Source organism: Brienomyrus brachyistius, chromosome 4, assembly GCF_023856365.1.
Source record: "Brienomyrus brachyistius isolate T26 chromosome 4, BBRACH_0.4, whole genome shotgun sequence".
NCBI lineage: Eukaryota > Metazoa > Chordata > Actinopteri > Osteoglossiformes > Mormyridae > Brienomyrus > Brienomyrus brachyistius.
The window spans coordinates 19,446,833-19,460,838 of record NC_064536.1 but is presented as its reverse complement, the minus strand read 5'-3'; the positions used below and the strand labels follow the sequence as shown (position 1 = coordinate 19,460,838).

Here is a 14,006-nt window from a genome sequence, read left to right as displayed (position 1 = left end):
TGCCCGCCCGACTCTGGCTGTTCTAGGTCCCGGCGCCCAGCCTTAGATCGGCAGGAAGTGGCTGCTGGTACGCGGCGGTGCTCCAAGCTTACGGTGCTGGGATCGACTGATTACTCTTTTTATGGTTTTATTGTGTAATAAGTGTGTGTGTTCGGAACAACGTCTCTCCGCTGTTTATGGTGAACGGACCAGTGTGCCTTTGCCCGGGGATAGGGCGATTTAACTTTCTCTGGGTGTAATACCTGGGGTGGCGTAGTCGGACTAACGTGTGGCTATTGGTACCATTGTTTGGTACTATTTGGTAGTATTTCTCTCACCACCACTCGCCACATAATTATAGTAATAAGATGTCTCTCTCACCCTTATTAAAATATAGGAAAGGAATCATTAAAAACCAAAGTCCTTAATACGTAAATTAATAGAAATAATTAAGTCATTCATTTTTTCAAAAGAAGACGTAACATATTTTTACTTCTTACAGTAAGATACGGATTAACTTGAGACGGCAGAACCTCACGTCTGTAACTGCGGGTTTCCCGTCAGTTGCAGCACGTGAGACGCTGCGGTCCCTCAGTAAATGTCCCCATCACAACACTTCAGATATGGTTAACAGGTACAGTCATTATTTAACGTACAATAAATCATTAACCTGATAAAATACTTCTAAAATTAAAGTACTACAACTAAAATGTCAAAATAATTTTACAGAAGTGGATTAGGGCCATTTGGAATAAATTTCAGAGAATTCTGAGAAAAAAGTCACACTTTTCAGACCAAAGTCTGAATCCTGAGATCACAGTCAGAGGCTGCAGACCTCAGGCCACATGCAAGATACCGAGCAGAGCACACAGATGTCCGTCCTTGTTCAGGGTATAAGTGGAAAGGTGAGTGTTGGTGGAAAATGACAGAACTGGCGGCATTCATGTCTATTCCTGGAGTTTCAGAAGCAGCCATTGCACATTTGGAAGAGCAAAAAGTAAGTGAAAAAGTAAATCTTGGTTGTATTATTGTGCCAAAATGTTTAACATTAGCAATAAAATTTGAAGTAAGTTTCAATGTTTTGTGTCCAAGTGAGCATGTAACATGTAAATCAGGTCTGTGATGACTTTAAACATGATGTTAACCTGTTCAGGTGATACCAACTAACTGTAATGACCCACTGTGTGCCATTGTTCAGTGTTTCATGTCAGTAGCTATGCTTACAAGGTAGGTTTTTGTGAATCGCAATACAGTCATTCCTCAGAATGAAATCTTAGCATGATCACTGAATAAAGTAACCTGGTCGATACGTGTGTATGCAAGGGTAAGAGCTTTGTTGTCTCCGGATGCACGTCAGGACAGTAGACACTCCGCAGGTCTGTCTTCTGACCCACTGCTCTACAACACAGCTCTGCTTTGCAGCTGCCATATTTCCCATGAAACAGTGTTACGTGTGAAATCCACTGCAACAGCCAAAGCTCAGGCAGGCTTAAGCTGCTAATGTGTGTAGATACTGTGGTCTCACTGCCAAGACAGTATGTTTCAGATATTACAACATATCCAAATGTATGGCTTATTACAATCACATTTATCATACAACATCAGCAAATCGATGCTTATCAAAATATCTAGTGATGATGTTGGTCTTGTTATAATTAGCACAGATGTTTGAACAGATGCCAAGATCCTCTGGGTAACTGTCGTTTCAGTCTTTGCTCCGTGTCTGTGGAGTTTACATGTTCTCCCCATGTCGTCGTTGGGCTTCCTCCAGGTCCAAAAATAGTGATTTGGAGTTATCAGCTCAGCTACATGTGTGAGTGTGACTGTCTCAGTGTGCCTGTGAGTGCCAGTGTTACTATGAGTGTCAGTGTGACTCTTTCAGTGTGCCTGTGAGTGTCAGTGTGCCTGTGAGTGGCCTGTGAGTGTCAGTGTGCCTGTGAGTGTCAATGTGCCTGTGAGTGTCAGTGTACCTGTGAGTGTCAGTGTGCCCTGCAATGGGTCGGCACGTCCTTTAAAGCAGACATACTCACATGCACACAGATATGTCATATATTCAACACCCAAAGCATACTTTTATGTTTACTGCTAATATTTAAAAGTACACTTGTGCTATTTAAGTGTGGTTACAAACATTGCTAAGAAATAATAATAAAAATAAATGACAGAGGGAAGAAAATCCTTTGATCTCAAACATTAGCATTTAATCACAAATACACAACATTATACCATGACACATAAACAGCAGATTTTACAGTCAGTAGAAATTAAAAATGCCAGCAGAAATGACAAACTAATCAAAGAACTCATATAAACAGCATAAAACCAGTAGTTAACATAATACCCGTGTAACACGCCAGAGCTACTAAGCAGAACTAACCACAAGAGACCTAAATGGTGACCACGGTCATTCCGGGTCTAACAGTACCATTGGACTGAGCAGTTTAGAGCTTGTTCTATTGCAGATTGTGGAGGAAAATAAGAGAAATGAGAATCTTCTGACCTAAATGGACAGATAATCCTTTCCACATCAGAATACACATGAATAATCCATCCATCCATTTTCCAAACCGCTTATCCTACTGGGTCACGGGAGGTCCGGAGCCTATTCTGGAAGCAACGAGGCAGGGAACAACTCAGGATGGGGGGCCAGCCCATCGCAGGGCACACTCACACACCAGTCACTCACACATGTACACCTACGGGCAATTTAGGAACTCCAAATAGCCTCAGCATGTGTTTGGACTGAGGGGGGAAGCCGGAGTACCCAGAGGAAACCCCACGACGACATGGGGAGAACATGCAAACTCCACACACATGTGACCCAGGCGGAGACTCAAACCCGGGTCCCAGAGGTGTGAGGCAACAGTGCTAACCACTGTACCACCATGCCACCCCTATATAAGTTTCAATCCAGTTCAATTTCATTTCTATGCCGCATTTTTTACATTACAATTATCTCATAGTGCTTTATATTTTCCCTGCCCAAAGTCCCTGTGTAATACACCTGATACTATATAACAGCTAAAAATTACACTGCCTTTGTGCTTCAAATCAGTGGCATCTCAGGAAAAATTCAAATCAAACATCAGCTTTTAAACAAATAGATAATTTCTCTGCATAATAGTTTTCTTGTAAAACTCTGCCTTCTACTTAATTTCTATCCTACAACATAAAAGTGTCAAATTATAGCTTGTTTGATGAAAAAACAAAGACAGCTATAATATAACTAATATAATTAAATACTTTAACTAAATACATGTTTGTTGTACGTATAATCTACCATTTTTTTCTCCAACTCCAATGTTTGCCTAGTCTGCTCTAACTCAGGAAGCTCCTCCCACTGTCACACACAGACGACTGTGAGACAAAACAGAAGTGAATTGCATAAGTGTTCGTGGTAAAATGGCAGAAGCAAGTGTCGCATTGGATCAGAACCAGTTCAGTTGTCCGATCTGTCTGGATCTACTGAAGGATTCAGTGACTATTCCCTGTAGACACAGTTACTGTATGAGCTGCACTAAGAGCTGCTGGGATCAGGAGGATTGTCTTGGAGTTTACAGCTGCCCCCAGTGCAGACAGACCTTCACACCCAGACCTGTTCTAGGCAGAAACACCATACTGGCTGAAGTGGTGGAGAAACTGAAGAAGACTGGACTACAAGCAGCTACTCCTGCTGCCCATTATGCTGGACCTGGAGATGTGGAGTGTGACATCTGTACTGGGAGAAAACATAAAGCTGTCAAGTCCTGCCTGGTGTGTCTGGCCTCTTAATGTGAAACTCACCTCCAGCCTCACTATGAGTCTCCAGCGTTTAAGAAGCACAAGCTGACTGATGCCACTGGACCTGAACAGCCCTGTGCTGTTTTTATACCTCCTGTCATCTCTATTGTACAATGAGGCTCTCTGGAGTCTCAAAAGCGGCCAATTGTAATTTACCGTCCTCTGCTCTCTGTGTCACCAACAGAGCTCAGCACAGTCAGCAGTGAAGGACAGCAAGATAATCTTCACTGAGATGATCAGCTCCATTGAGAGACGCTCTGAGGTGACAAAGCTGATCAGAGATCAGGAGAAAGCTGTAGTGAGCCAGACTGAAGGAGATATGGAGAGACTGAAGCAGGATATTGATGAACTGAAGAGGAGACACTCTGAGCTGGAGCAGCTTTCACACACAGAGGATCACATCTATTTCCTCCAGGTAACAGATCAGCTACTATGGCAATAAGAAAACCAGAGCATTCAAATGGATGCATGTTCTCATTTGTATTTCAGCTAGTCTGTCATTGGTCAGATGGTAATGGTCCTGTTAATTAGATCCCCATACACATTTGTTTTGATGAAGCTGTTTAATCAGACTGTGTGTCTGTAGAGGTACCAGGGTCTTCCTGTTGCCCCTGAAGCTATATTTGGACCCAGAATCTCTGTCAGTCCACGCTGCTCTTTTGAGAATGTGAGGAAGGTGGTTTCTGAGCTGAAGGATCAACTGGAGAATGTTTGCAAAAAGAAAACGGCAGAGATCTATCATACAGGTTTATAAATAAAAAACATTTTCCAGTCTGTTCATGTTAATATAGGCCATGCAGAGAGAGTATTGTGGAAGAAATTTCTCCAAGTCCGATGTTTAAGTGTTTGACAGAACTTTATTATTCGATGAGCTCAAAGGGAACAGACACTCAGCAATCATGCGTCTCGTGTTCTGCTCTCCGAACAACAAGTGCATACATCTCTTATAGCCAAAAATGCAGTCATCAGACAGTTCAAAGAAAAGGATCAGGTGTCTGTAGACACCAGGGACTTCTGCTTATTGAGGCTTGCTTATCAGCACAGAAATTCCTTTGCAGTTTCATACTGAGTCGAGTTAAATTTATCCAATTACCCAATTACTTTTATCTCACTTCCAGGTCATGCTGACCCGGGCCCTTGCTGAGCAAGCTACATTATGACAAACGTTAGTTCCTTCATAGAAAATAGAAATCCCTTTACTTACAGTAAGCAAGCTTGCATTAGTACATTGTGCTTGATACATCAGACTGATTCAAGTGGGGTTATATTGTTTCAATCATTATAGGTAAATCAAGAACACATTATAAACTCAATTATTAATTACTGATTAGGTAATGCATTTTGCATAATCATCTATATTCCATTATTGATTACTGATTAGCATAATCAAGAATTTTCTATCACAGTATGCAGTACAGTCAGCCTCACGTTTGTGTGACCAAGTCAGTTTCTGTTTTCGATATAACTAAGTCTTTGTGAAAACCAGTGAAAGAGCTCCACATTCTACTGGCTACAAAACCCATATCACAGGAATCATGTTTATTCTATATTATGGAACCGAAAGATCTGTCTCACATGGAATTTACAATGATTAGAAGGTTGTTCAACTGTTATTGTCCCTCGTAATGATAAATTCCTTCTGCTGGTGTCTCCACAGTGAGTGAAGTTCATCTCCCACAAGTAAATTCCTTTTACTCACATCCCTGTTTCTCTCTCTCTCCTTCTAGTTACCAAAGACACCGTCCTACCAGTATTAGTGCCCAGGACCAGAGCAGAATTCTTACAATGTGAGTCTGTTCACACACACACTTCTCTCTCCCTGTATGAGGTGGAGTGTGTTTTATTGTGTTTTATTGTGTTTTATTGTGTTTTATTGTGTTTCGTTTTCTTCTGCTGGGGGAGCTTCTCTTTCTCTCTCCCGCTGCCTCCTGGTCTTGGTCCTTATTAATTAGTAAACTGTTTTTAGTAGTAAATTAGTAACTGTTTTTAGGAAGGAGACTCAGGTAAGCAGGTTTGGAGTTATTAATTTGGCATCCAAACAAACAGGATGTTTGCCAAAATATAGTTATAGAATTTTTTTCTAGAATCATTAATTACCACTATTAAGATAAAAGATCTAATATAAGTAAAATGCTTCAGCCAGGTCCGGGAACAGAAATATGAAATAGTGAAAAAGTATCCAACACATTTCAATAACTGCTTATCCTGCACAGGGGGGTGGGGAGCCTGGAGCCTGTCCCAGGTGGCACAGGGCGGGGGACACAATGGGTAGGATACTAGTTTATAGCAGAGCACAAACTCACACATACAGACTCACACTAAGGACAGCTTAGAGATCCCAATCAGCTGACCACATGTTTACAGGCTCTGAAGGTTGAGGAGAAAACTCACGTTAGGAGAACAACCCCACACCATGATCCCCCCTCCACCAAACTTTACACTTGGTACAATGCAGTCAGGTAAGTACCGTTCTCCTGGCTACCGCCAAACCCAGACTCATCCATTGGATTGCCAGACAGAGAAGCGTGATTGGTCACTCCAGAGAACACGCCTCCACTGCTGTAGAGTCCAGTGGTGGCGTGCTTTACACCACTGTATCTGATGGTTTGCATTGCACTTGGTGATGCAAGGCTTGGATGCAGCTGTACGGCCATGGAAACCCATTCCATGAAGTTCTCTTTACACTGTTCTTGAGCTAAGCTGAAGGTCACATGAAGTTTGGAGGTCTGTAGCTAATGACTCTGCAGACAGTTGGTGACTTCTGCACACTATGTGCCTCAGCATGCGTTGTCCCCGCTCTGTGATTTTACGTGACGTACCACTACACGGCTGAGTTACTGTTGTTCCCAATTGCTTCCACTTTGTTATAATACCACTAACAGTTGACCGTGTAATATTTAGTAGAGAGGAAATTTCACCAGTAGACTTATTGCACAGGTGGCATCCTATCACGGTACCACACTTGAATTCACTGAGCTCCTGAGAGCGACTCATTCTTTCGCAAATGTTTGTAGAAGCAGTCTGCATGCCTAGGTGTTTGATTTTATACAAAGCGATTGGAACACCTGAATTCAATGATTTGGAGGGGTGTCCCAATACTTTTGGCAATATAGTGTATGTGGATGTCATGCAACAGTGGAATTGGCTTTAAGTCTAGTTTATGTAACCTGGTATTTTATGTATTGTATTTTTTAAAATATGATGTAAATGAGCTTAAATGATTCAATTAAAGTTAAACAAACCATAAACAAAATGTTAACAAAAATGACCATACAGAATGATCATACTGTTGGTTGGTATTAGACATTCATATTTTTATAACAGATAATTCAACATGAAATAAGAATGAGCTAAAAAGCTATATTACATAAATTATTGGATGCCATTTAAATTACTTATTTATTTACATATGTACATATGCATTTGTTTGAGAATGACTAGAAATGTCTTTGCAGGTTGAGTGAAAAGTTTGGAAACAAAACAAATTATTATTTAGATGCTCAGTGTATCAGTGATGTAACTGATATCATTTTGCAAGAGGCCAATAGCTGGTCACCAGAGGAAGGAGAGGGACGTCAGAGTAAGAATCCACCTTTCTATTGTGTTCAGGGGTATATCTGTATTACTGCAATGCCACTGTGAGTGTTTTGTGGGTCACATTGCATCTGATAATCTTATTCCTAAATTGTGTGGATTTTAAAAGAAGAAAGTTTGACCAAAATATAAAGTAAATCATTTGGTCTTTTGGAATCACATGTAGTGCAGCATAGATGATCAGGCATGTAGTGAAACCAAAATGCTGTCCACATTGGTTTTAATAAAAAATTGAAACGCTGCAGTCAGAATATCAACTTAACTGTCCATTCTCGTTGTTGCTAAATATGCATGTTTTTTTAGACTTCACCAAAAGTTAAGATTTTTATTTTAGACTATTTTTATCAAGTTAATGTTTTATTGTGCGTTAAATAATGACTGTACCCGTTAACCATATCTAACGTGTTGTGATGGAGACGTTAACTGAGGGACCGCAGCGTCTCACGTGCTGCGACCGACGGGAAACCCGCAGTTACCTCAGGACGGCAGTAGGGGGCGGACGTGAGGTTCAGCTGTCAGAAGTTAAACCGTATTTTTTTGGGAGAAAGAATGTGTTTCGCTTTATTTTTAATTACTTGTGCAATTATTTACTTAGTTGTAAGGACTTAGTTCGGCTTTTAATGACTATTTTCCGGTGTTTAATGGGATCAGAGAGACGCCGTTTGATAATTAGCTTGTCGATTGTCAAATGCAGCAGTTCACAGGTTTAGTTAGGAAATTTTTATTGTTTGTATTTTGATCATTTAATCTAACGTGTGTTATTGATGTGATTTATGACTCTATGGATATTTATTGCTTTCGCTGTTATGTCTCCCGTCTCCTTTTACATGGTTATTATAAATGCTGATTTAATCTAATCGTGTCAGTGAAATTACAGTAAAGTGTATTTGTTTAATTAAATTATATGTTTCACGTTACTCAGTTACCTCACGTATGCTTTGAGCAGAGCGGAACCAGGACATTAATAGGATGGAATAGGAAGCCTTTATTGTCAGTGTACAGGCAGAAAATACAATATACAGACAGAAATATATAAAATGTACATATACAGGGGAGGTGAAAAGCCCCCCACTCATCAGGATTACATTTCATTACATTTTATTTTATTCATAATCAGAATTCACCCTATTGGTACAACTGCATTTACTATGAATTTGGTCATTTTGCATGAGTTTGGCAAACTGAACAAACATTCATTTATTTTTGTCAAACATACGTCACACTTCAGACAGAGTAAAAAGGGTTATACTGGTTATAAAGCAGAGATTTTACCTTTTTGCCGTGGAGAAGCAGCGACATGTGACACTCTGATAAGGTAAAAATGATTCCTCCAGCACACAGTGAGCTATCCCAGCATGCACAGCGACACGGAGGAGTTTCTATAAACCCGAAACCCTGGATAGAGGGGTTCAGTGAATGAGGAGGTGAAGCTGTACAGGAGGGTCAGTCCATCAGAGGAGACTCTGTAGAAGGACAGAGTACCAGCCGCCCAGTCCAGATACACTCCTACTCTGCGGGAGTCTGAGGGCTTTATGGGTATGACAGTCTGGTTATTATTGTGTCGGACAGAGTAACTGTCAGGAAAGCAGCGCAGCATCCATGACTTGTCATTGAATCCAAGCAGACAGACAGCACTCTCTCCTTTCCTCCCGATTCCTTTATAAGTCACTGCTATCCAGGCGTCATCTCCACTCCACTCAGCCTCCCAGTAACAGCGACCAGTCAGACTCTCTCTGCACAGAACCTGGGGCCAGCAGTCAAATCTCTCTGGATGATCAGGATATGGCTGCTCTGCCCCCCGTGTCACCTTCCTGTTCCCCTCTGACAGAGACAGGTATCTGTTTGCTGTGTTGGGATCCAGCGTCAGCTGGCAGGAGTCTGTAGGCAAGAGGAAGAGCGATTAATCCCATGACGAAGCCCAGCATCTCCATCATTATCACTGTCACACCTCACACACTCACTAACACAGAACTCGCTCCAATACACACATTTTATTCCCAATATACTCATGTAGCCGCCCGAGTCTGCGGCGCTCCGGCTGCCCCCTGCGCTGTGAGACACGCCGCGCTGAGAGACTCGCTGGGGACCCAACTGCACTTTATCCTGCGCTCTATTATTCGGTACGATACATAAAATATAAAAACGAAGCAGGAATTCAAGTATGTGAAATACCTCAGGAAATGTCGGACGCCGCGCGACGCCGGCGGGAAGACGCGCCGAAATGTTGCGCGTGCTAAATTAATAGCCTTAATTACAGGTAAATGAAATTATAAACAGCATTAATAAAACATGTTAAACATTAAATTGTACCACAAGGAGTACCACTAGAAGTTAATTTGTTTTTACGTCAAAATAAGAACTTCCTTCAAACCCTTTCGGACACATACCCCCCTCCAGCAGCGTGCAGAGCCGACTAGTGATGTGTTGATCGCGAACGAGCCGCTGAAAAGATCCGGATCCGGACCGAGAGACATTTTTATAAAGCAAAACGTCTCCGCAGCTCAGCGCTCCATGCTGCTCTGACTGTGATTGAAGTTTGTGTTAATGGCGCGTGAGCCGCGCGACCGATCACGTAATGAGTCAGACCGGGGGGGGGGGGGGCGGTGCGCTTGCTGATGGTGTACAGGTACAGAGCGCGAGGGAGGAAGAGGAGGAGAGAAAGAGGGAGCGCGGTGCGTGAATAATAGGCAAGATGAGTGATAGTCGGACACGCGAAGCGGCATTTGGATGCATTTTAATAGCTATGATAACTCAAAGGCAGATGCACAGTTTGCAAGATGAAGCTGTCATTTCGAGCAGGATCCACAAACAACATTCACAGACACTTAGGAACTGCGCATCCAACAGTTCAGATGGAAGGAAAAAGACAGGCTAGCGTGCCTGCTACTGCCAGAAGCCGTATCAGCCCGTCTAAGCTGAGGCATTTTCTGCGCCAAAGGAAATGTTAAAATGTTACACTGTTAGAAAGGTGATAGATAGTTGTTATAGTGGACAGAACCTAAAACTGTTGGATGCTGGTGTTTTGCACGTTGTAATTAATTTATTATTTTTAAATTATGATTTGTTATTTATATTATTTTACTGTTATGAATAGATGAAAGACAAAAACAGATTTTCCACTTACATAATGTTCAATACACATGTAGTAGTGTTTGAGGTTTTTACATTTAATATTTTTTATACCAAACATAATGTGAAATTATAGTACTGAGGAAATCATGAGGTTTACTACAGATATCAATCATGCATCAAAACAGGGCTGAATCTGGCTGAGGCAGAAGTAATAAAATGAAGAGTCATTTGGGAGCCGGAAGAGCCGACTCACTAAAAAGAGCCGAAATTCCCATCACTAGTGCAGACTGAGGAGACGTTCGGTGTCACAGCCAGTTTGGGGAGATTACAGGTGCTGACTTAGGACAATACTAACAAATCTCAAAACAGTACTACTACAGAAGTTCCCAGACTCCCATTGTTATTTAAGAATGTCGTCATCTTTAAACCCAAAAAAAATAAAAATAAAAAAAGCAGACACACATCACAATAATTGTGTGAATGTTTTCATAAAATAGGACTGACAGTGTTAAGAATAAAAACATGCAAACAAACTTACATTTCTGGACCCCTGGTCTGGTCCTGCACTCTCCACTGTGGTCCACACTATAGCAGAAGCAGAATGACATAGTGCTGCTGTATCCATTTATTTAATTGTTGCATTTTCTCCACATACACAAGTCTATAGCAGGACAGACACACATTCTGTACTCACTTAAGTTTTTCCAGTTTACAGCTGGGATCCTCCAGTAGAGCAGAGAGCAGCTTCACCCCTAAGTCTCCTGGGTGATTGTAGCTCAGGTCCAGCTCTCTCAGGTGTGAGGGGCTTGACCTCAGAGCTGAAGCCAGGGAAGAACAGCCTTCTTCTGTGACTCTACAGAATGACAGCCTGCAGAGAGACAGACAATATCTCTCCAATAAATAAAAACACCTCATCCCTATGAGTATTATTTGTAAGTAAATGTGATTACTTCAATAAAGCTTTCAGCAATTACACATTACAGTGTGGAATACGCAGTAATATTGACCTCAGTATCTCCAGTGTACAGTGTGAATCCCCCAGTCCAGCAGACAGCAGCTTCACCCCTGAATCCTGCAGGTCATTGTCACTCAGGTCCAACTGTCTCAGGTGTAAGGGGCTTGACCTCAGAGCTGAAGCCAGGGAAGAACAGCCTTCTTCTGTGACTCTACAGCCTGACAGCCTGCAGAGAGACAGACAATATCTCCATTAAATAAAAACACCTCATCACTATGAATATTACTTTTAAGTAAATGTGACGACTTCAATAAAGCTTTCAGCAATTACACATTACAGTGTGGAATACCCAGTAATATTGACCTCAGTATCTCCAGTGTACAGTGTGAATCCCCCAGTCCAGCAGAGAGCAGCTTCACCCCTGAATCCTGCAGCTCATTGTCACTCAGGTCCAGCTCTCTCAGCTGAGAGGAGTTTGATCTGAGAGCTGAAGCCAAAACCTCACAGCATGTCTCTGTGAGTCTACAGTTGTCCAGCCTGGAAAAGGAAAAGTGTTAAGATATAAATACATACACCACACACAGATATATCAAATAAAATATCAAAATAAACATTTTTAGTACAATAAGACATGCAGCATATAGCTGAAAAATCTGTTATTTTGCTGTTTCCTTGTCCTATAGTCAGGAACGTAAATAGTTTTTACTTGACACTCCCCAGCCGAGACAAACCTGCTGTTTAATGACCTTACAGGGTGAGTTACCCTGAGACTCTGTAATATATGCATAAGTATTTTTATAAAGCTCTGAGCAGCGCTGGGGCTCAGTGATCAGCACTACAGCCGACCAAGGGGTTCCAGGGTTTTGGGTTCAGTTCCTGCCTGGGATATGTGTAAGTGTACATGTTTATGTGGGATTTGAATGTGAAGAAGAGCTTAAGATATTTTAATTATATTTTATATGACTTTTCAATTGCTGACACCATGACTGAAATCCTTATTTTCTGTGTTGCTGTACCTGAGAACCTGTTAAATTTCCAAAACACTAATCAGACAATTATCAGTCCTGTCAGATAGGGATGAAATAGTGATGCTTTATTCATCCCACTGGTAAAATAGTGCTGTCGCCTCTCTGATCTTGCTCTCTCTGACACACACATACAGGTCAGAGTGCAGGGTTGACCAGCATCCAGCCCCCTGAAGCTGGGGGGTAAGGGCCTTGCTCAAGGGCCCAAAACCAGCATCACTCTGCTGGCCAGGTATTTAAACCAGTGACCTTCTGACCAAAGGCACAGAGTCCAAACCCACTGAACCACACACCACACTGAGAATGTTAAAAAATATACATATCCTGTAGTATCCAGAATTAAAAAGAATTTCTGGGTGTCTATATAAATACACTCTAATTGTTCTGATGAGATGAAAATGCAGTATCATGAATAACATCTGTACTTCTTTAGCAACAGACGTATGTAAGATCACTTACAGAGCTGTCCTAGATTTCTTGATCACAGGCAGCAGCCTCTGAAGACCTTCATCTGATCTGATGTATTTCTTCAGATCAAACACATCCAGCTCCTTATCTGACATCAGTAACACAAAGGCCAGAGCTGACCACTGTGCAGGTGAGAGGTCTGCTACTGAAAGGCTTCCTGAACTCAGGTATCTTTGTACGTCCTCTATTAGAGAATTGTCACCCAGTTCATTCAGACAGTGGAACAGGTTGATGGTCCTTTCTGCAGATAAATTCTCCTGAATTTTCTCCTTGATGTACTGGGCTGTTTCCTTAATGTTATGTGACCTGAGTCTTGTATCTCCCAGTAGTTTTTGTAACAGAATCTTACTGGAGTCTGTTGAGAGGCCAAGGAGGAAGCGGAGGTAGAGGTCCAAGTGTCCATTCTTGCTCTTTAATGCTTCATCCACTGCAGCCTTCAGCAGGTCAGCTGATGAGTTTGACAGAAACACATATAAAGCAGCGAGATACTCCTGGATGCTCAGATGCACAAAGCAGTACACCTTCTCCTGGTACAACCCATACTCCTCTTTAAAGACTTCTGTACACACTCCAGAGTAAACTGAAGCCTCTGTGACGTCAACACCATTCTCTGTCAGATCTTGCTCATAAAATATGAGATTGCCTTTCTCAAGGTTGTCAAAAGCCAGTTTACCAAGTTTCAAAAGGAATTCCTTGCTGTATTCCTTAAGCTTGGTTTCATAGGTTTTCATATACTTGTTATTTTTTAAACTCGTCTGGAAGATCAGGAAGTGTGTATACATTTCAGTCAGAGTCCTTGGAATTTCTCCCTTCTCAGTCTCACTAAAAAGCCTTTCAAGGACAGTGGCTGAAATCCAGCAGAACACAGGTATGTGGCACATGATGAAGAGGCTCCTTGATGATTTCACATGTGTGATAATCCTGTTAGCCTGGCTCTGATTACTAAATCTCTTCCTGAAATAGTCCTCCTTCTGGGCATCACTGAACCCTCGTATCTCTGTCACCTGGTGGACACACTCAGGAGGTATCTGATTGGCTGCTGCTGGCCGGGAGGTTATCCAGAGGAGAGCGGATGGAAGCAGATTCCCCTTAATGAGGTTAGTCAACAGCACATCCAGTGAAGTTTTCTTTGT

At 41.9% G+C, this 14,006-nt stretch overlaps 2 protein-coding genes across 2 annotated transcripts in view; one reads left to right on the top strand and one right to left on the bottom strand.

Annotated features, from left to right (window-relative positions):
* LOC125739602 (NACHT, LRR and PYD domains-containing protein 12-like) overlaps positions 1–14,006 on the bottom strand; it is a 926,911-nt gene that overhangs the window by 431,909 nt on the left and 480,996 nt on the right. The window contains exons 22-23 of the mRNA XM_049009876.1: positions 11,433–11,533; positions 11,237–11,293 (exon numbers count right to left, since the gene is read on the bottom strand). Coding sequence (XP_048865833.1) covers positions 11,237–11,293; positions 11,433–11,533 — 158 coding nt within the window. The remainder of the gene's footprint in view (positions 1–11,236; positions 11,294–11,432; positions 11,534–14,006) is intronic.
* LOC125739613 (tripartite motif-containing protein 16-like) overlaps positions 1–14,006 on the top strand; it is a 100,307-nt gene that overhangs the window by 52,220 nt on the left and 34,081 nt on the right. The gene's annotated exons all lie outside the window — the stretch shown is intronic.